Genomic DNA, 23,336 nt, shown 5'->3' with positions numbered 1-23,336 from the left:
TCCGACACTGGAGCCATCATGTTAATATTTGTTACTCTCCACGCATGTTTCCAGACCCCTTTTAAAGCCATTCAAGTTGACTGCCATTACTATGTCTAATACCGTAGCTAATTCCATAGTTTATCTGTGCTCTGTCTGAAGAAGTTCCAGGGTTCCTTGGTTCCTGCTGGCAAATCCCAAGCACAGGCAGGGGTAGCCAATAGAATGTAGAAGCAGACTGGTAGTAGAATGGAGAGGCAGGCCAGATGATAATTAAATGGACAGATCCCAGGCAGGGATAGCAGGAGCTAATACAGCTGATAGAATTTTCAAAGGCCAGGAGATGGTTCACCAGAGCAGTAAAGTTTCTGATCACCAGATCCCAGAGAATTGTCTCTGAGGGAGAACTGACACCAGAAGCATATCCAGGAGCTGGCAAAACTCCTTCCCGCCCCCACCAGGGGCACAGGACTGGGGGCGGGACCCTGAAAAACCCACTCCAGAAATTTGTCTCCAGTTATCTGTGTAAGTTCATGAGAAATGGCAAGGCGGTATGAAGGTAGACTTCTGTAGTGTATAACGTATATGTCTGTGGCAAAGTGCTGCCACTGTCGCAGCAAGGTCAAATGCTGGAGAAGCTTCCCGTCCCTCTTGCAAAAAAAGGTGTGCATTTTTTCTGCCCTTCCTCCTCCCCTGACCCTCGCTCCAGATACTTCATGTACTTGGGTCGTGTAAAATGTACAGTCATACCTCGGTTTAAGTACGCCTCGGTTTGAGTATTTTCAGTTTAAGTACTCCGCGGACCTTCCTGGAACGGATTAATCCACTTTCCATTACTTTCAATGGAAAAGTTCGCTTCAGGTTAAGTACAGACTTCTGGAACCAATTGTGTTTGTAAATTGAGGTACCACTGTAGTCATTTCTAATGCGGCTATTGTAGTAAAGTGTTTTGGTCCCCCCCCCCCCCCGAGGGGTGGCACGGATACTGCTTCTTGCCAGGGGCACAGGGGACCATAGGTGCACCTCTGATGGTCACCTATTTTTAATTCATGCTGTAATGCGCTGACCAGCTACAAATGCAGATCAGGTGGACAGAAATGGGGAGGAAAAGGCACCAACCATTTCTCCAATTTTTCAAAATGGATAAGAGATGTGGCAGAAAGGAGAGTATTGTGCATAGGCACTGACTGGCCTTATGCTCCTTTCAGCTCTCTTCCCCATCTATGATAAGAGTTACAAGTTTGTTGTGAGGATTACAAAATTTGTGAGGTACTTTGTACACCCTATACTGCAGGGGTCAGCAAACTTTTTCAGCAGGGGGCCAGTCCACTGTCCCTCAGACCTTGGCTGGACTATATTTTGAAGGGGGGAAATGAATGAATTCCTATGCCCCACAAATAACCCAGAGATGCATCCTATATAATAAAGTCCAAGTGTCTCTGCGTCCAGTCCCTGTGTCCCTGTGTTTGCGCTACTGCGCATGTGCCCCACGGGCAGCCGTTGGGACTTGGAACGCAGAGACACTTGGAGCACACGAGAGCAAGAGAGAGACAGACAAGATGGTGGCGGCAGCCGAATGAAGCGGCGACGGCGGCAGCCGGATCCGCTCGAGCTTCTCCCTCCCTTCCCAGCCCTCAGGGCTACCTTTCCTGAGAGGGCAGAGAGAGTGCTGACAGCCACGGAAGCGTGTGGAGGGGGACATCCGCTTCCTACAAAGGGGCCTGGTTGCGAACAGAGCCTCGGGGACTGGAGTCCTCCCTCCCTCCCCCCATCCTCCATACTTCCCCCGTCCTCTTCTTCTTCCTCCTCCCACCAACAGACCCCTCAAAATCCTGGATTTCTCGTAGCGGGAGCTCCATCTTGGTCTGCCGCCGCCTCCTCCGCCTCCTCTTCACAACCCTCCCTGGCCTGTGAGAGGACAAGAAAGCGAGTTTGTTTACTTGCATTCCCGGCGTGCCCCACGGCCGAGCGCAGAGAGGGAGGGAAGGCCGCGGCCCCGCCGCTCCTCTCACATATGTTCTAGCGCCCGTTTATTTAACGGGCTCAATGACACTAGTTTTAAATAAAAGGATACATTCTACTCATGTAAAAACACACTGATTCCCGGACCGTCCGCAGGCCGGATTTAGAAGGTAATTGGGCCGGATCCAGCCCCCAGGCCTTAGTTTGCCTACCCATGCCCTATAGAATGCCTTGTTTGTTTGTGCAGCGGGAGCAGTATGATCAAGGCCAAATTGGCATAATAGTGCTAATGTAAATCGTGCTAATGTTAGAATCCCACTTAAAAGTTTTCTTTCAATAGATAACTGATACTACATTCCTATGCACAGTTAGTTAGCAGTAAGCCCTCTGAGCATACGTGCAAGAAAGCGAACATAGGAATGCGCTGCAAAATCTGTCTCAGTTTCAAAATACCAAAACTACTACCCCCCCTTTTCACCATATTTCATTGTCAAAGGCAATGTGATTTCCCATCAGTGAACAACTAACAAATCCAAAGCTGCTGTGGAATGAATATATGAAAACTCTTTGGTTGAAGCAGTCTTTTATCTGTACCTGTTTATATACTGCGCCGACGACATAGGGCAGTTGTGTGTGCCTTTTTAATGATATGTATTTGCAGCTGCAGTTGGTTGAAATTAACTGTACCTTTTTTTAATTAGAGCCATAAAATCTAAGTTTATTATCCTCTATGTTTTTGTTAGAAATCTCTCCATATATATATATATATATATATATATATATATATATATATATATATATATATATTCATTCTCCTTCTCTTTGTACCAAGGGACCCTGAGGGCAATAGAGATGAATCATCAGGTTTAATTTAATGCAGTGGGAGAGAGACCTGTGTGGTCAGACTGGCATAAAAAAGTTCCTTTGATCTGCTTCAGGTGCACCGAGCCCCTGTGAGCCAGCAACAATAATATCTTTGTGAGATGATCAGAGTAGAGAGCGAAACAGAGAGACCAAGGGGAGGGGAAAATGGCCTGTATGGAAACTCAAGGCTTTCCTTTGTTGTGGTTCTGGCAAACGAAAAAGTCAACTGTCAGGAGAAATTCAGCGAACATAAAGCAGGGTGAAAGTGCAATGGTCGAGTAGTGGGTTTCTTTCAAAGGATCTTAACAACAAAGCACTCAAAATAATTTGCTGGGTTACTTTATTTTCTGGGGAAGTGGGGGTGGGAGGGAGGGTGGTGGAAGAGGAGGGGGTTGCAATGAGTGGCTCAACGTTCGGTGAATCAGACGAGTAGGCCTTAGTTATGGGCTTGTAAAATTATGAAAGATGCCCCATTACATCCCCCGCTTTTTTTTAAAAAAAGTCTAAGAAATTAAAGGAAATATGTTTATTGGTCATGCCTCTGGTATTTTGAGTGGTATAGAAGTCAATCTGTAATGAACCATTAGGGTCTTCTGTTGGGAATGTGGAGGAGATCACTTAAGACTACGGAATGACAACTGGGGTGGTGGCAGTAGGAGTTTTAACAGTTGGCAGTTGGAAGGAGGACATGAGCAGAGGCAATCAGCATGGGAATCCACTGTGCCACAGCATCCCTACTGTTACAAGACTATTTTAAATATTTTCTTCTCTCGTTTGTATCCAGCCCTTCTACAAGACATGCTTGATTCTATGGTGTTCTCAGTTTATTCTTCCAACAATTTTTGCAAACAGCTTTCTCCTTCTCCCAAGTTCCATATCTTTATCTTTTAACCCCCGTCATGTGTCCCGTCCCCCCACCTCCAATCTGCACACTTCAACAAGCTGAAATGGGCAATGATTAAATCATGCAGTTTTTCCACGCACCACGCCCAGCTCTGACATCGATCTGCATTTTGAGTTTGGAGTTGTTGACACTTGGCCCGAATAACCTGCTGCAATTAAATTTATCTGTTGTGCGATTCTATCTTTTCTGGGTTTTCTAACGGTCCTTTTAAGATCAACAGGATACAAGAATTAAGGGATTGCTTGGGTGAATCTGTACGCTATAAATATTGTAAAAGGTTCTCAGTTGAGTTCAAAGGCATGTTCTTTGCCTGTTTTTGTTTCTTTGTTGGCTTAAAGAGCAACTTCAGGCAAAATGTGCTTACTATGAATTGGTTCATCTGCTCCTCTTAGCAACTAGCGTATATAAAACAGCGCTGTTCTTGCTCCACAATATCCACCCAAGCTGCCAGCTTTGTTTACACAAATAGAGTCTGGAGCACGTTTCCAGCCTGAGAGCTTGCACAGTACGTGTCCTTTGCAGAACATCCTGGGGTGGAGACCGCGGAGGCACGCTGGCTCAAAGTGTTCCTACAGGCTGATCTCTGTAATCTCAGTGGGAGCCAGACCAGCAAGTGGTTTCAGTATATGTTGGCTTAGATTCGAGAGCAGAACATGCCACATAGTTAAAGCATCAGACTCCTTGAATGTTTATTGCAAAGGAATCCTTTGCCGTGCTGGTAAATGCACAGAGGCAAAACTCAGCGCACCACACTGTTGGGCTTGTGTGCTACACCGCGTTCCACATTGTATGTAGCGGCACTTGGCAAAGTGCTTTCAGGGAGAACATCCAAAAGCTGCTTTCTGGATTTTCACCTTGTATTCTTCAGGCACCGCTGGCCCTTCCACTCTGTTTGACTTAGGGAGTTGAAACGTGCTGTCTCCAAGGGGATGGAACCGAATGCCCTGGGCAATGGATCTCTCCGCCAGCTGGCTGCAGCCCAGCAGTTTGCAAAGGCAGCAATTTGTCCTCCTCCAGATCAGTAGAGAGGGGTGGGGTGAGGGGTGTTGCAGCCAAATGAAAACAAAAGCAAAACTACTGCAAACAAGACACCTTGAAAGGACTTCAAAAGAACAATGAGAATGTAAAACTCTTCAGCCACACCATCTTCTATCTCCCTGCTTTTTGGTTCACAAGTGACAGAATGCATTTTCAAATGTAGCTTTTTAAAAGTCATAGGGTGGCCTAGTTATTTAATTCAGCTGATATGATGGGTATGAATCTCTCTGTGATTTCAGAGAAATGCAGTTTTACAGTGGCATAATAGTGGAACTGTGCAGGATTAGCCCAAGGACATTATACTGCCTGAAGCAGAACATCAGATTCCTCATAAGTAAACATGCATAGTGCCCAAGGCTGACCAAGGGGGAAATCCCCTGGGCACATCTGATTGGGAATGAAAAAATAAAACATAATCTAAAAATTGTCATTCATTGTCCTGTGTCAGGTCTGGTCCCAGTAGAAATTAAAGCACATGGATACTTTTCCAAGGACACAGCCTCTCTCCTGCTAAAGGTGGTGGGGAGAGATCTTGAATAGCTAACAATTAAACGTACATAGTGGAGACGTTTGGAAAGCAATTCCACCTTCTCACACAAAGACACCTGTAGAACTGCATCAAACTTTTATGTTTTCTTAGTCACCCTGTAGGAATACATGTGCCTTCGATGCTATATAAAAGGTGACAGAATTCTATCTTGCAGAATGAGAACTGTCTGGCACATCTTTGTGCCCATAGAAGCAAATACAACCATTCTGTCCTTTCAGCACTTTCTTGCCCATCATAGAGAAACATATAAGCAGACTTCAAGATCAGCAGAATTTGTGAACAATGGGGCACAAAGCCAGTCCCTTAACTACTAACCTCACCCCCCTTTTTTGCCACAGTGAGTGACCAGGCTGCAGATGTGGCAATAGTTCTGGTAATGGCAGCTGGAGATTAGCAGTCTCAGTAAAAAGAAAGAGAGAAAAGTGGAAGATGAAGTACCACAGGACAACTGGCCCCATAATCATGGAAAAACACATGAGATATGAATTGGTCTGGGTTTGCTAGCAATACTTCAAACTGTTGAGGACCACAGCAACTCCATTGGCTTAGGAGAGTTTCACAGACAGATATGCATTGTAATTCACAGAGGGAGCACTGAAATCACATTAAACTGAAATATGGAAAGAACACCATTGGAACTTACTAGCATGAGAGAGGAAAGTTGAGCCATGAGTTGTGGATCAAATATTGAACTGATTTTTTCAGGCACTTTAATTCACCAATAATCTCATTTTTCAGGCACTTTAATTCGCCAATTTTACAACCTACATTTAAACCGATTCAAATGGTCTCTCCATTTCCTGGCTTCTGAAACTTTCTAAATTTTCCCTTAAGAAACTATAAATTTCAGGCACATTTGCACCATACATTTAAAGCAACATCATGCCACTTTAAACAGTTATGAGAAGAGCCTTCTAGATGAGACCAATGACCTGTCTAGTCCAGTATCCCGTTCTCACAGCCAGATGCCTGTGGGGGATCCCACGAAAATGACTTGCGCACAAGAGCCTTCTGCAGCAGTTTCTAGCAACTAATATTTTCCCTGGGTGAGGCTCATCCATTAGACTGTGTGTGCTGATCCTTGCGTTGTCCCCAAATACTGGAATCTTGACTACATAATTTCACTAAAGAAACCTGGGAACTGTAGTTTTTTTTAAGGGTGCTGAGTGTAGTTAGGATCAGCGGTGTAGCCGCTTGGGTGCCGCATGCGTGTCCTGCAGCCGCGTGCGGGGTGTGCTGAGGGAGAGGCGATGGGCGGCTGAGGGAGAGGCGGTGGGCAGACGCAAGTCCAACACTGTCGTTTTAAAACAAAATTAAAAAATTCCTTCCAGTAGCACCTTAGAGACCAACTAAGTTTGTTATTGGTATGAGCTTTCGTGTGCATGCACACTTCTGCAGGCACCCAAGCCACCACGTCACTCCCAGGAGAGACTCGTGGCTTTGGCACGCTGCAGGCCCCCACAGTGTGGCGCCCAGTGCCAGCTGCGTTTCGTTACGTTTGTTGACTGAACTAAAAAGTTTCGTGAGCCTTTTAAAAAAACCCAACTCATATTTTTGTCATTTTGTCACCCCCTCAGTGATGACACCGGCACCCCCTTCCCCTGCCACTGGTTAGGATATGTCTTTTGCCCTCACAGGACTAAAATTCCCAGAGATCCCCAGAAAGGGAAACTGATTGTTAAACCACTCTGAGAATTGTAGCTCTGTGGGTAAATTGGGGTCTCTTAGCAACTTTTAGCACTTTTAACAGTTGCCAGGATTCTTTGGGGGAAGCTGTGAGTTCTCAAAGTGGTGTGGTAACTGCTTTAAATGTACAGTGCAGGTATAACTTCTTAAAAGGTATCTAGCTGCACTCATTATATCTCCACCTTCTGAACAAAAATAGAATGGAATCATAGAATCTTAAGAGTTGGAAGGGACCCAAGGGTCATTTAGTTCAACCCCCTGCAACGCAGAAATCACAGCTAAAGCATCCATGACAGATGGCCATCCAACTTCTGCTTAAAAACCTACAAGGAAGGTGAGTCCATAACCTCCCGAGGGAGACTGTTCCGCTGTCGAACAGTTCTTACTGTCAAAGCTCTTGCTATTTGTAAATCTACGTCTTTTTATGGTCACAGACCATGAGATTAATTTTGCAGCTCTAAGTACAAAACCTAGTGACAAACCTTTTGCCAGAGTGGGACCTATTTGAGTGAGCAAAATGCATTGTTAATGTCTTATTTCTTCTCTCTCTTTGTGTGTACTGTGTTTTGAATTGCAGTTTGCTATGAGGTAATTGTCTGTAAAGACAGAAAATAACAGAGGTCCTTCACTCATTATTCACCTACTCCCTGAGACTTGGTTCAAACCAGTGCTCCCCATCTTGGCATCCAGCACACTGTTGCTGTTTGCTTGGCCCAACTTGTCATGGCTGTCACACCAGAGCCTGTGGAGCTGAGTTGCTCTGGCATGCTTCTGTTTCTGCCCAAGCATAGAAATTCTGCATAGAAGCCCCCCTGCCAATCTGCCAGGTGTTAGAATGAGTACAGGGCACAAAATGTTCTTGTCTGAGGGGCATTCAGGCTTATTGGCTGCTGGTGTAGCCTTGTGCTACCTTCAGTTGGTCACAACCGAAACAAAAACAATACGTTGCTGTTTATCTCCTTCCTAAAAAGTGTGCAGTTCTGGGTTCTAGCCAGCAGTTCCCTCTAAGCAGAACATTCTTCTCGTCCATTGCTACCCATCCTCAGGTGCATTTTTTCCACCTGTCACTCTATATCCCATGCCTACTAAACAGGTTCGGTCCCCATTTGCCTGTTTTTGGAGGAGGAGGGTTCCCCTGATTTATTTTTTCATGTGTTTTTTGTAGTGCTACAAACCATACTTTCCCCTTTGAGCATAGCATTTGAGTACAGTCCTGTTGGCCGTCACCAACTGAGTTTGCTATAGGAGGCAGGGCTTTCCCAATAGGGAGTAGAGTAAGTTGAAGAACCGCGTGTACTGTGGATCCATAGAACTACACTACCACTTTGCCATGTTTTCCCAGTAATGATTGATTTGTCATGTGATGGCCGAGTCTTCCATCAGGTGATAGCAGTCCACATTCCAAGAATTGCATGCACTAACTAAGCTTTTATTACACATTAAATAGCAAACCAGTGGCTTATCTCAATGTATCCTGATTTAACGTTTTTAGGTTATGTATCGATCCATTTTTTTGTCTTTGCCATTTATTGCAAAAAGTTAACCGTTTTCTTCTTTAGCCAGTATAAACTGTCGTTGTAAACATGCATATGCTTATGATATGTACATGCAGTAGGTATTTTTGCTGTAATCTGATTTTTTTAAATAAAAAAACCCACCCCACACATACTACTAGATCGCATTAAACGTTTATAGAATAATCATAAAATTATACTGAGGATTTTTATAGATTTTGAATAGGCAAATTTTTATCAAATATTTAGAATCAGTTAAGATCCTCGTGTTTTGCAATTTGGAAGCAAAGATAAAGTAATTGATAATATATTGTTTGTTTTCCCAAACTGGATTGTTTTGAAGTTTGATCTTTCAACAGCAGGCAAAGTTAGTATTTTTGAGTTGTAGAAATTGTGGAATTATATTTGGAGTGTTTGTAAATCTGGACAACATCTGTTGCAGTGAATGAAGTGAATGAATGTGAATGAAATAATATACCCAAGAGTGGATATCTAGATGAAAAATACAGGAGATATATTTGGGCATTGAAACTGTACCTTCTGCTTTATGAAGTTGGTTTGGAACTGGGATATTGAAAGTAATCATCATCATTAGTGTATTTAGTGCTGTTCTGTCCTGAAAAGAGGAGTGTGGTTTTTTGTTTTTTTTTAAAGGTACCTTAATATAACAGACATCTGAAAATCCTACTAATAGGCATATAGGGTTGCTGCTCTGTATAGAGTTTCTAGTATGTGCAGCAGTGTCTGCTGTAAGTGGTATATTACTTTAGAAGGGTACAAAAAGGCATTTCAGTGCACAAGACAACACTGCCTGTGGAAGTGTACCCAGACAACCTTTACATCCATTTATCAAAGCACTCTGCTTCCATTTCATGGCAGGTGGCACAGTAAATAGTAGAGGGGTGAAGGTTATTTTGTACTCAGACAATTTCATTAAATGAAATGATTTTAAAGAACAACAGCAGCGAAGAACTGTGCATTCCAAAGTGCAGGGCAAGAAATCTTAGTCTCAATTAGAAAGTACTAAACTTTTTTTTTTAAAAAAAATGACACAAACCTAGAGATTTCATATTTTTTCTCCTATAGAATATGAAACATGAAGAGCTGAAAATCTTTTTTAAATATAATCTTGCACTTGGTAAATGCCTGCCCACATACAGATTAAAGTTGAGTTTTAAATCCTTTAAAAACTCAATTTAAGTTAAGATTTTAAAGTTGCTTAGAAACTTCATTTAGTACAAATGTTCAAAGCATAAAAAAATTAAAGTAGATAACAATAAGATGGAACCATTTAATAGGATGGATAAATTCGGAGGACCAACAATGTCTTAATCTGGACAGCTAACATTTTGTTGCTGATACCTGAAGCACAACCTTGAGATTCTGTAACAGTTTTGCACAACTAATTTGTCAGTAACAATGATCTATTCTATAGATCCAGAAATGCAAAGGCATGCATACATAGCACCTCTTTGGATTTATAGTAATTAGAGACGATAAAATGGATCTCATCAGCACATACAGTTTTAAGGAAGTGAGAAATTAAGAGAACTTGCCTCTTTCATCTACCACATTTGCTAGCGGTATAGACTTACATAAATTCCTACCCTGATCCTATTTTGAGAACTTGGCTATCACCTGGAAAGTAAATCTAAGTATTAATAGGGTGCAGAGCTGTGTGTGTACCTTTCTCAATTTTCATTGCACTAGCCCAACCAAAGAGCCTCCAAGATGAATACGCTATGAAGCCAAGAATCCACTCACATTTACACCAGTCTTTTGACAATGTCACATCACTCAGTAGAAACTGTTATTGCTTTGTAACACTACAGAGCTGCTGAACACTAATTGGCAACACATGACCACATTTAATACCCCCCCCCAATACTGCATAGTTCCAATTTGGGTGTTTCTGAGAAGGTATGGCAATTACCAAAAGCACATGTCCTTGTATCTGTGTTCCATAGAACCTTGAGAACACTTGGAAATTCTGGTCGCTTGGAAACACTGGCCTCTTTTTTTCTTTTACTACCTTTGCTAATGATGTCCAGACATCAGATGCTGGGGTTGCTGATGTGGGAAATAACATTTGGATGCTATGATCACCTGTTAGCAAGGCTACATGGAACAAGACTATGGAGAAGGAAGAATGTCACTTGCCTTGTCCATGTATTCCCCCCCCCCCCTCTCTCCAAATAATAGACATTGCCAGAGTGTTGTGGAAGCAGGTCATGAAGTGGTTCACACACTACTGGAGTAATGTCTGGATTGGATCAAAGAATGGTCACACGTGGGGACTTAATATGTTCTTCCAAAGATAGCTTTAAAAGAGTCTCTATTGTAAGGTTACCAGATGTCCCCGTTTCCCGGGGACAGTCCCCGGATTTACAAATCATTCCCCTGACAAAGTCCATCTATTTAGTAGGAAGTTGAAAAGTGTCCCCAGATTCATTGGGGAAGAAAATCTGGTAACCATACTCTATTGGTGAGTGTAAGAACATCCAGTTGTGGCCGTGAGAAAAGTACAGCTTAAAAAATCTGTACTGAAATGTATTTATTCTCAATTAATATATTTCAATTAGGATTAGTTAACTTGCAGTTAATTCTGTTGTAGCATTCTCATAAATACATTACATGGGTGAAAATGAACTCTCTAACAAGGTTGCCTTGGTGGGCAATCCAAACCCTGACCACCAGGGACAGGGCTCAGTAGCCACATCCATACCCCTACTGTTGCAGAAACCAGGATGGAAGGTAGAGAGCAAGGGAAAATGGCCCGTTGCTGCACCAGCCCTTTGCCTGGTGTGGTGAAGAGACCTGGATCTGTGCCCACAGGGTTTGTGCTGGCAATAGCTTTCACCTGTCTGCCATTTAGCTGGGTGCCTTTGGGTTCCTTCACCAACACAGCCAGAGCAGAGGGACACCGTACCCCATTTGCTTTATTGCCAGGTTTATCAGATACAGAGAAATCTTGAAGTCAGCTGCCAGATTAGTTATACATTTGGGACTTTTTATTACTGGCAATTCATGGACACTCCACAACTTGAAAATATAGGAATCCATGGCATTCTCTAAATTCAATTCCCTATTAATTAAACCATTTCCCCCGCAAACAAATGCCATCTGGGGATGGGGCATTTGAGTTCTCCCATGCCAAATGTGCGACTGAGGGAAAGGGCTTTGAATCTCTCTAATAACAAAATTTCTGCACTTTCCCCCAAATGTTCCCAGGATTGAGGCAAATCAAGAAGGAGTGAGGATCAAGTAGATGAAAATAGTGCAGGAGGGGCAGAGGTTCATGAGACCACAGAATGCTTTTAAGGTGCCAGTACAAAAAGCTTCTGGAGAAAATATGGTTTTCCATTGATCCCAGACTCCAATCAAGACAGATATACACACACATATTTAAGCTTCTGCTTTCAAATGCCTGTGTCTCCGTTGAAACCTCCCTCCCTCCTGCCTGCCTTCCTTGCTTTTGAAAACCCATAAACCAGAGCATTGCTTTTATCTTGGTGGGAACGTGACAGGTTCATTTTGTTGTCTCCACCAGAAGATGGCATTTAAATCCACATACGAGTTTAGTTTCGAGCTTTTCTTCCTTCTGTAAATAGGCACAGTTGTGATTCTGTAAAGCTAAAATAAACAAGACAACTGATCCTTTCGTTTTGTAGTTGTTTCTACATAGAATTACGTTTTTCTAGCTTTCTAGAGTTTTGCAGGTTCCAGTTATCTGATGTACTTTTGATCCTCGAGAGTTTGGCACTGATTTTCAGTAGGGCACGCTGAGGTTGAACGGAGGACTGTACCTCATCCAGATGATTTACTCATAACAAACCTTGCCTTCTGGCACTTGTATCACAGCTGAATACTGTTAAACTGGATTCATCATTTCATTTGTTTCTGACTGCTCTATAATGTTTACATATCTTGCATATTAGTATAAATCTTGCAGGGAGTACTGACTGAGGTTAAATCCTCCCACACAGAGTTCTTTTTCATTTCTTCATCTTGCTAGAAAGCGTTGAACTTTGATAAGAGTTGAAATACTCTGAACCAAAATGAGAGAGAATTGGGATAATTCAGTCATTGAAAAGGGGTTTCATACGGACAGCAAACAACCTCAACAGCAACAATACCTTTCTCCATATAACGGATGGAAACTTTCCTGCTAAAACAGTTGATGCTAATTGGGGATCAAATAATTCAAGAGTGCCTATGAGCAACCCATTATGAAACAATACTGTACTGCTCTTGTAAGTGCAATGGCTGTGATCCAGCAATTCCTAATGTGTGTGTGTTCTTCCAAGGTGGCAGTAGAGGACCTTTGGCCATTTGGCCCATGAGACCATTTCAGCCAAGTCATGCCCGCCTGCCCTGCACCTGATGTCATATTAGGACAAGTGCAGAACAGATCAAGCTGTGACTCAGCCAAAAGAGGATTTCTAATGCCAGTGATGAGCTGATTGCCAGGATTTTGTGGGTTGTACCTTTGCTCTCACAGCTTGATTTTAAACTGTTCAGACAAAACTGGGTCACCTGATGTCATTGCGACAAAATGGGGGGCACCTAACATCAAATTTGGCTGCTGGGGGTAATGATCTGGCCTGCTGGTGAAATCCAGTTCCCTACCCCATTCCAAGGGTTTCCCAAACAGCAGACGACTGGTAGATACATATACTTGGCCTGGAATCTTTCACTTCATAAAAGATAGTGGATCATGCCAAATGTCTTGAACACTTTCTTGTTGAAGCAATGGTTGCCGTTTCTTATTGCCTTTAATAAAGAAAGATCCAACATAGAACTTGGTTTTGCCCTAAGACCTTATGAGTTTCTCTACCGCTGACCAACAGAGATGAAATGGCAGCGCAAGGAACCAGCTGTAGGGTATCTCAATCATCATGCTCTTTCTTGTGAACCAGTGATAACTAGGATTATGCTAGTGGCGTGGGATTACAGTCCTGCGTGGGAGAGAACCTTATTGTTGGAAATAACATAGTCCCTGCGAGAAGTACATTGGCCATAGTCTTGCCACCACCAGCTCTTCTCTGCCACTGCATTGTGGGTAGTAGCAAAAGGTTAACTCCTTACTCATTGATGGGTGGGGGGAGGGGAAAGAAAAAGAGAAATGGTAAAGCTTGAGTTTTTCTGCCTTCCCCAGTTTCCACCTTCTTCAACTGGGGATTGCAAGTTTGATCATATGTAATGTGAAATATGGGTGGGCTTGTCAAGGGGGAAGACTTAAAAGCATGTAAGACATCTTAATTATCTGACTCTTGAGTCAGAGGTTACTACTGGCCCACTCCTACTAACACAATAATCAGATAATGATCCAGTGCTGTTTCATAAAAGTGTCCTCTATTTGAGCCTGTTAACATGCTTCCTTGTCTGTGGAATTGAAGCAACTCCTAGGCTGCTACTTAACAATTTTACTATTTAATTCCCTAACTTGCACAAATGGTTAACCTCAGATTAGACAGACATTGGCTCTTTATAATAGACAACCAGACTGCAGCTGGTACATGGCTGGGGTTGAATATTTATTGAATCATTTTTCATGTTTGTTTTAAATAGTGGCAAGAATGAAACCAGGAGCCAATTACTCAGACTTCATATCACCACCTATTAAAGCCCTTATCCCTTGTTTTTTAATTGAAGCGGTGGATGAGGGGAATCTTGCTATCTGTCCCCCACCCAATCCCCAAATACACCCTTTCCTGGAAATTGTCAAATCTCTTGGGACCATTGGTAGTCTTAATTTTATTGGATGAGAGATTTAACATAAATTTGAATTACTTCTACAGTGGTACCTTGGGTTACAGACGCTTCATGTTACAGACGCTTCAGGTTACAGACTCCACTAACCCAGAAATAGTACCTCGGGTTAAGAACTTTGCTTCAGGATGAGAACAGAAATCGTGCAACGGTGGCACGGCGGCAGTGGGAGGCCCCATTAGCTAAAGTGGTACCTCAGGTTAAGAACAGTTTCAGGTTAAGAACGGACCTCCAGAACGAATTAAGTTCTTAACCCGAGGTACCACTGTACTTGGATATGTATGTGCATTTTAACTTGCTAAGCTACAAATACCCCTAAATGCCGCCAAAGTAGGTACATTCTAGATGTCAGGAGCAGGCAGAGGTAAGGCTGAATGCGTTTGTTAGGCTGAGTACCAAATTGCATCTTTGTCTTACTGTAAAATAGTAGCAATTTAAAGACCTAGATCTAATGTAATTTCAGCCTTTATTCTGCTACTTTCTGGGATTTTCCTTCTCAGGTAACGGTGAACATGAATAAAGTGTGCAAATAAATAGGCCACAATTTTTATTTTATTTTTACAGATAATATTGTAATATCAGTTATTCTTTAAAGACATGCATTTATCTCTTTCTGACTGGGCAGATCCTCAGTGAAAGTGATCACATATTGTGGGAAAGGGAAATCTGGGGTGAGTGGGTGTATCTGAAACTCTGGAGAGATTTATTGCCCCTCAGCCAGATCCCAGAACCTCCTTTTATCCCTGTAGATTTTCTGGGAGAAGCACAAAACGATCCCCAGTGAAGAATAAAATGTCCACACACCCATTGTCTGTGGCCAAAGATGTATTGATGTGCAAATCTTAATTGCGCCACACGTTTGTTGATAGTTTTTTGGAATGCATACAAATGGTATTTCAGTTGTAAGATGATAGGAACATCTAAGTGTGTAACTAGAGACAAGCTAGGGAGACGGAAATATCCTGTCCTGGCAAATTCTTGTGGGTATCCTCTAAAATACCAAGCCTGGCTGCAGATATTCAAAACCTGATGGTTTCCCAGAAGTACCAGTTAGTCTTTTAATTGGACTTTCCCTTTGAGTGCTGGCAGAGGCACAAGGTAGCTTTGGGAACAGTGCAATAATAATTTATGGAATGTGGTTAAATAATGGAGTAGGACACATAATATTTAGACCTTCCTGAAACTGCTCAGAAAACACATTTTAGATTCATATTTACAGCCGCTGTCCCTAAGCATAACTGGAAGAAGGGTTTCATTTTTTTTATACAGTAAAAAATAATAATCCAGTTTCAGGAAAGGTATTACCTTTTGAAATAATTGCAGGAACTCTTGCTGTTCAGTTTTCAAAGTTAAGTAAGTAGAAAATCAATGTTTCAAAGACAGCTTCTGACAATTTTAACAAAATATGGGGAAAACTGGGCTAGCTTTAGTAGTGAGTCAATATCTTTACCCCTCTAACTTCATGCCCAGTTTATTATTTATTTGCTGCTGCTACAGAAGTTGTCTGGTTAAGTTTATTTCTTCAGATGCTTTCCCCCCCCACATGCTTTGCCATCATGTTTTCCTCCCTGTGATAGGACTTGATCATGCAGGTCCATGGCAACTGCCACCACAATGAGCCATTTACATAGGTAGATAGTGTTTAACATGAACACGATTCCTGATGTGTGTGAAACTTTTAAGTATCTGGATTTTTCCTCTTCAGATAAGCAAGTCCCCTGTGTTCGTCCCTGGAGTTTGGGGACCCTATGACTCAGCTATGGTGCCGGGATTCTGGCTAAATGAGGGAGGCCAGAGTGCTACAGGAAAGCTGGTGAGTTTGGCTTCCTCTTCACAGTAAAGGGTCTGAAAAAGAATCGCCGCTAAGCTCCAAATGTGTTGGGAGCTAGTGGGATTGTATGAACTGCAATGGAAATCCCCGTATTTCTGATAAAGCTGCAAGCTAGCTGGAGCCAGTTGTGATAAGGGAACGTGTCCGTTTAAATCTTATAATCATCCATACATCTAGAACGGATGCATTACTGGTAGTTATAAAAGTTATAATGTTGGTTCCTCATAAGCTTTGTCCATGTTATCAACAGAAGAAAGATTGAGGCAGGCAAAATAGCCTCTTCTCCCTACATCAGGAGATAAAGGAGCCAGACAAATATTTGTATATTTATTAACTTTTTTTAACCTGACACATAAACATATTTAAAATAAAAGCATGAAAGTGCCCATGGGCGGCAGTTCCACCTATCCTATCCTAATCATTTTTTTGCCAGACTGTTTTGTTGGTAGTGAACGTGCACTAGCAGGGCCGTCTTAAGCCCATCCAGCGCCGTGGCGCAAAGGTCCCTCCGGCACCCCCTCCCTCTGGCACTAACCCCCCTCTGCCCCGGCCGGGGCATGGGCAGCTCCCCGGCTCCCACCACCTCCCCGGCCTGGAGGCCGCGTGGCCCAATGGCCGCCATCTCTCGCCTGAGGGAGCTGCAGGAGCAGCAGTGGCGGGAGCGGCTCCAGATCTGCCTCCGTCCCTGAATGGGGCAAAGTTGTGCTGGCCCCGTTGGCCTGGAGTTGTCGAGGGGGGCGAGGGACAGAGTGTGGCCATGGCCGTGGCCGCGAGATGTAGTTTCCCTCGCTGCCTGGGCACTCCGCAGGCACGTGCAGGCAGAGATGGGGCTGTTTGTGGGCTGAGCCTTTCCCCTCTCACCCGCCCCGTTGCCTTGGCAACCCACTCCCCACCGCTGCTGCGACGTCCATCACCACGCCCCTCCATCGAGCAGCCACCAATCCGCGCGAAACGAAGGGGGCGGGCCCAGCCAGTTGCCAAGGCAACAAGGTTGGCCTCCCACAGTCGGCGGCTGCTTCTTTTCCTCCGCGTCCTCGCCATGCTGCTCCTCTCTCAGAGCTGTCACCGCACGTGGAGTGCTTAGTGGCTCGTTGCGCCCTGCCAGCGCCCCTGAGAGGCTGGCGCCCTGGCACAATGCACCACTAGCCTCTATGGGAAAGATGCCTCTGTGCACTAGGCTTTCTTACCAGGTGAGTTGCTGAGGTCAAAGCGTATGCATTAAAATTGGGCCATTTTAGATGGGGGGGGGGACAGTTATATGTTAGTTTAATTACCTGGCTGCTTACCTTTTGCTTATTGGAACTGAGTGGGGTAGAATTTCCAACACTTTTAATTTGGAGAGCTGTGTTTTTTTGTTTTTTGTTTTGTGTGTTTATCAATTGGCGCACGCATTAATGTTTGATAGTAAGGGAGTGTGTCCAGGAATGCGGAGCAAAGCTAGCCCATTCTCAGGCATAGCGTCACATTTCTCCAGCAGTAGGAGTGCAAGTCCCTGCTTGCGCTGTATATGCTGCTGTATCTTGGACTGGCGCATAGGATGAAGCAAGCCAGAAGTTAATGTCCGTGCACATTTGTGTGTTTTGTTGGCATAGAGCAGGCATAGGCAACCTTGGCTCTCCAGATGTTTTGGAACTACAACTCCCATGATCACTAGCTAACAGGGCCAGTGGTCAGGGATCATGGGAGTTGTAGTTCCAAAACATCTGGAGAGCCAAGGTTGCCTATGCCTGGCATAGAGTGACAAGGTTTAACTCAGTGCTTCTTTTTATGCACATCTTTTGAATGCACAGTTGCATATAAACCATGAAACAAGTCTGTGTAACTGGCTGCTAACATTGTAACCGCACACAACTCGGCAATACACACAGCATATAGTTTTCCTTTAAGTTCACTAGAAAACTGGACTAAATACAGTTAAATTAGATTTTTTTTAAAAAAAAAGTCAAGACCCACAAAACTCTTACCATATATCATAGACTGATATGAACACTCATCTCTGTCTTACTTTTCTTTTCCCCCCCAAAGATAGAGCATGTCGTCCAAGGACACGCTGCGTTCCCAGAGCTACAGACAAAATCTGCAGCCAGGTCACCATCCTTATTTCTTCATCATTTTACAGTCTGTCTTAGAAACAGCAGTTTGGCAGCCTTCCAGAAACTAGTTCAGCTGGAATGTTCCAGCTTAGCTGGGATGTGGGTTGGGCTCTTTCTCACCATATTAAGTTGTTTCCCTTTCCAAGCTGGCTTTTCATCCTTCCCATTCTGGAATACAGTCTTTCTTGTTTTGAACATGCCCACCTGAGGACTGATTCACGTGGGCATTTCTCATGTGCTGACGTCACCAGAAGTTGACTTTTTATTTGTCCTTGTAAAATACGCTTATGGATGTTTGGGCAGTCTAGGTGTCGACTATCTGGAGCTGTTTACCTGGACACAAATTTTCCCTTTGCAAAATGGCTCCACGTATCAAATTGCCACCGCAGAAATCATTTCTATAGTCAGCTTTCCATTTGAGCTTCTACAAATGTAATAATAGAGGTATTCAGGAATAAATGGTTGAAACTCTGGTCCGCTGAACATTCACCTGTAGGCTATAATACTTTTGTCCTAATGCCAAATAGTATGCCTGGCCTTTTTGCTTTGCACATCAAAGACTTCCATGTAGGACAGCCTATGCACCAAACCTTAGGCAGCCTCAGGCTAGCAGAATTTCACGTTTCAGATGTGAAGGTGTTAAATTCTAGGGGTGAGCTATAACTTGAGCTACCTTGCTATTGGCATTTTGCTCTAGACATAAGTAGATGTCTAGAAAAAAGAAACAAACAAAGGCATTACATGTGTTCATCCTGTGAGGTTGTTAAGCGTAAGAGAAGAAAAAGCAACAGTGCAGCCATGTTAATTCTGCCAGCCTATTACACTCTGGTTTACATGCTGGAAATAATTGTGGTTCTCATCCTTCTATTAATCAGTGGCCAGTCAATCATTTTGCCATGTGTCTAATTCATTTATTACTTAGAGTTATATCCTTCCCTTCATCACTTTCATGAGCCCAGAGCAGGCAACAACCATTTTAAAGCTGCAATATAATTAAACAAATTTACTATAAAACATTATATGGTTCTCTTCAGAACCATGTAACGCAATGCTGCAAAGGGTTCAGACATATAAAGGCTGTGAATAGTCAGGCCAAGTCATAGACCTTGTTCCCCGCCCAATTATTTCTGTGGACAGCCGTGCCCAGAGATAAATTCAGGGGTTGGGATTCTTGCCTTGTGTTGGAAATGTAACATCCTCTCAAGACTTGTATTCCAAGACAGGAAATATGAATCTCCATGATATCTCTATTTCTTAGCATAGTGAAAATAAGACAGAGAAGAAGCTCTAGCACTGCCAGCAAGCGCATTTGAGATGCTGCACTTGGTTCTGTCCAGAGATGCTGGACAGATGTGTGTTGGTAAAGAAACTTATAGCACTTACTGTCACAGGCATGTGTGCAGTTCTTTAATGCTTTCCAGATGACCGTTCTTTAATGAAGTGAGTTTATAGTTGCAAACATAGCAAACAGGTCACATAAAATTACCATCCTTTCTCTCTATATATTACTTTGAACACCAAGTAGCTGTGTTGAATGGAAAGAAGCCAGGAGGGTCCTGAGTAGCTAGGTTTGAACATTACATCTAGATCATCTTATACCCACCTGTTAAGGCACCTATGACCACTTTTGCAAGGTTGAGTCAGACATCTTTGCTAGGGTGCATAGAGGAAATTTTAGTCAAGCTTGGAATTTGCTATTTTATCCGAGTCGGAAAGTGAAAAGCAATGGAGGATCATACTCTGGTTAGTAGGCTTCTGGTAAAGGATGGATCAATGCCTTGTCGTGGCGAAGGGGCTTGAATAACTCAGAGAAGCTATGAGCTATGCCATGCAGGGCCACCCAAGATGGACAGGTCATAGTGGAGAGTTTTGACTAAACGTGATCCACCTGGAGAAGGAACTGGCAAGCCACTCCAGTATCCCTGCCAAGAAAACTCCATGGACAAAGACAACAGGCATATAAAAGTTATGACGCTGGAAGATGAGCCCCTCAGGTCGGAAGGCGTCCAACATGCTACTGAGGAAGAGCGGAGGACAAGTACAAGTAGATTCAGAGCTGATGAAGCGGCTGGGCCAAAGCCGAAAGGACGCTCAGTTGCGGATATGCCTGGAAGCGAAAGGAAAGTCCGATGCTGTAAAGAAAAATATTGCATAGGAACCTGGAATGTAAGAACCATGAATGGCGGTAAGCTGGATGTGGTCAAAAATGAGATGACAAGAATAAATATCGACATCCTGGGCATCAGTGAACTAAAATGGAAGGGAATGGGCGAATTCAGTTCGGATGACTATCATATCTACTACTGTGGGCAAGAATCCTGTAGCAGAAATGGAGTGGCCCTCATAGTCAACAAAAGAGTGGCAAAAGCTGTAATGGGATGCAATCTCAAAAATGACAGAATGATCTCGATACGAATCCAAGGCAGACCTTTTAACATCACAGTAATCCAAGTTTATGCACCAACTACCGGTGCTGAAGAAAGTGAATTGACCAATTCTATGAAGACCTACAACACCTTCTAGAAATGACACCAAAGAAGGATGTTCTTCTCATTACAGGGGACTGGAATGCTAAAGTAGGGAATCAAGAGATAAAAGGAACAACTGGCAAGTTTGGCCTTGGAGTTCAAAATGAAGCAGGGCAAAGGCTAATAGAGTTCTGTCAAGAGAACAAGCTGGTCATCACAAACACTCTCTTCCAACAACACAAGAGACGACTCTACACATGGATATCACCAAATGGACAGCATCGAAATCAGATTGATTATATTCTCTGCAGCCAAAGATGGAGAAGCTCTATACAGTCAGCAAAAACAAGACCTGGAGCTGACTGTAACTCAGATCATCAGCTTCTTATAGCAAAATTCCAGCTTAAACTGAAGAAAGTAGGAAAAACCACTGGGCCAGTAAGATACAATCTGAATCAAATACCTTATGAATACACAGTGGAAGTGAGGAACAGGTTTAAGGATTTAGATTTGGTGGACAGAGTGCCTGAAGAACTATGGATGGAGGCTCATAACATCATACAGGAGGCAGCAGCGAAAACCATCCCAAGGAAAAGGAAATGCAAGAAAGCAAAATGGCTGTCCAACGAGGCCTTACAAATAGCGGAGGAGAGGAGGCAAGCAAAATGCAAGGGAGATAGGGAAAGATACAGGAAACTGAATGCAGATTTCCAAAAAACAGCAAGGAGAGACAAGAGGGTCTTCTTAAATGAGCAATGCAAAGAAATAGAGGAAAACAATAGAATAGGGAAAACCAGAGATCTGTTCAAGAAAATTGGAAATATGAAAGGAACATTTCGTACAAAGATTACCATAATAAAGGACAAAAGTGGTAAGGACCTAACAGAAGCAGAAGACATCAAGAAGAGGTGGCAGGAATACACAGAGGAATTATACCAGAAAGATATGGAGGTCTCGTACACCCCAGGTAGTGTGGTTGCTGACCTTGAGCCAGACATCTTGGAGAGTGAAGTCAAATGGGCCTTAGAAAGCACTGCTAATAACAAGGCCAGTGGAAGTGATGATATTCCAGCTGAACTGTTTAAAATTTTAAAAGATGATGCTGTTAAGGTGCTACACCCAATATGCCAGCAAGTTTGGAAAACTCAGCAATGGCCAGAGGATTGGAGAAGATCAGTCTACATCCCAATTCCAAAGAAGGGCAGTGCCAAAGAATGCTGCAACTACCGCACAATTGCGCTCATTTCACACGCTAGCAAGGTTATGCTTAAAATTCTACAAGGCAGGCTTAGGCAGTATGTGGACCGAGAACTCCCAGAAGTGCAAGCTGGATTTCGAAAGGGCAGAGGAACCAGAGACCAAATAGCAAACATGCGCTGGATTATGGAGAAAGCTAGAGAGTTCCAGAAAAACGTCTACTTCTGCTTCATTGACTATGCAAAAGCCTTTGACTGTGTCGACCACAGCAAACTATGGCAAGTTCTTAAAGAAATGGGAGTGCCTGATCACCTCATCTGTCTCCTGAGAAATCTCTATGTGGGACAAGAAGCTACAGTTAGAACTGGATATGGAACAACTGATTGGTTCAAAATTGGGAAAGGAGTACGACAAGGTTGTATATTGTCTCCCTGCTTATTTAACTTATATGCAGAATTCATCATGCGAAAGGCTGGACTAGATGAATCCCTAGCCGGAATTAAGATTGCTGGAAGAAATATCAACAACCTCAGATATGCAGATGACACAACCTTGATGGCAGAAAGCGAGGAGGAATTAAAGAACCTTTTAATGAGGGTGAAAGAGGAGAGCGCAAAATATGGTCTGAAGCTCAACATAAAAAAAACCAAGATCATGGCCACTGCTCCCATCACCTCCTGGCAAATAGAAGGGGAAGAAATGGAGGCAGTGAGAGATTTTACTTTCTTGGGCTCCTTGATCACTGCAGATGGTGACAGCAGTCACGAAATTAAAAGACGCCTGCTTCTTGGGAGAAAAGCAATGACAAACCTAGACAGCATCTTAAAAAGCAGAGACATCACCTTGCCGACAAAGGTCCGTATAGTTAAAGCTATGGTTTTCCCAGTAGTGATGTATGGAAGTGAGAGCTGGACCATAAAGAAGGCTGATCGCCGAAGAATTGATGCTTTTGAATTATGGTGCTGGAGGAGACTCTTGAGAGTCCCATGGACTGCAAGAAGATCAAACCTATCCATTCTTAAGGAAATCAGCCCTGAGTGCTCCCTGGAAGGACAGATCGTGAAGCTGAGGCTCCAATACTTTGGCCACCTCATGAGAAGAGAAGAATCCTTGGAAAAGACCCTGATGTTGGGAAAGACTGAGGGCACTAGGAGAAGGGGACGACAGAGGACAAGATGGTTGGACAGTGTTCTCGAAGCTACGAACATGAGTTTGACCAAACTGCGGGAGGCAGTGCAAGACAGGAGTGCCTGGCGTGCTATGGTCCATGGGGTCACGAAGAGTCGGACACGACTAAACGACTAAACAACAACAACAAAGGATGGGAAAAGTGGCACTGTATTGTTATTGTTGTCATTGTTGTTGCTGTTCCTAGCGCAATGGTTTTCAGCCAGTGTGCTGTGGCACCCCAGGGTGCCTTCAGTGATGGTCAGGGGTGCTGTGGGCAACACTGGCCTCTGCCCCCTTTTTCTTCCCTT

The 23,336-nt window shown here is 43.4% G+C and overlaps 1 protein-coding gene across 8 annotated transcripts in view; it reads left to right on the top strand.

Annotated features, from left to right (window-relative positions):
* The window catches only part of FGGY (FGGY carbohydrate kinase domain containing), a 153,444-nt gene that overhangs the window by 76,438 nt on the left and 53,670 nt on the right, over positions 1 to 23,336 (top strand). For all 8 annotated transcript variants that reach the window (XM_088673966.1, XM_035124277.3, XM_035124273.3 and 5 more), the window contains 2 exons: positions 15,975 to 16,082; positions 18,126 to 18,187. In XM_088673966.1, coding sequence (XP_088530092.1) covers positions 15,975 to 16,082; positions 18,126 to 18,187 — 170 coding nt within the window. The remainder of the gene's footprint in view (positions 1 to 15,974; positions 16,083 to 18,125; positions 18,188 to 23,336) is intronic.

The sequence above is a fragment of the Zootoca vivipara genome, chromosome 7 (assembly GCF_965207765.1).
Source record: "Zootoca vivipara chromosome 7, rZooViv2.hap1.1, whole genome shotgun sequence".
Taxonomy (NCBI): domain Eukaryota; kingdom Metazoa; phylum Chordata; class Lepidosauria; order Squamata; family Lacertidae; genus Zootoca; species Zootoca vivipara.
Note: the sequence above shows the minus strand (reverse complement) of the source record. Positions and strands in the feature narration are given on the sequence as shown.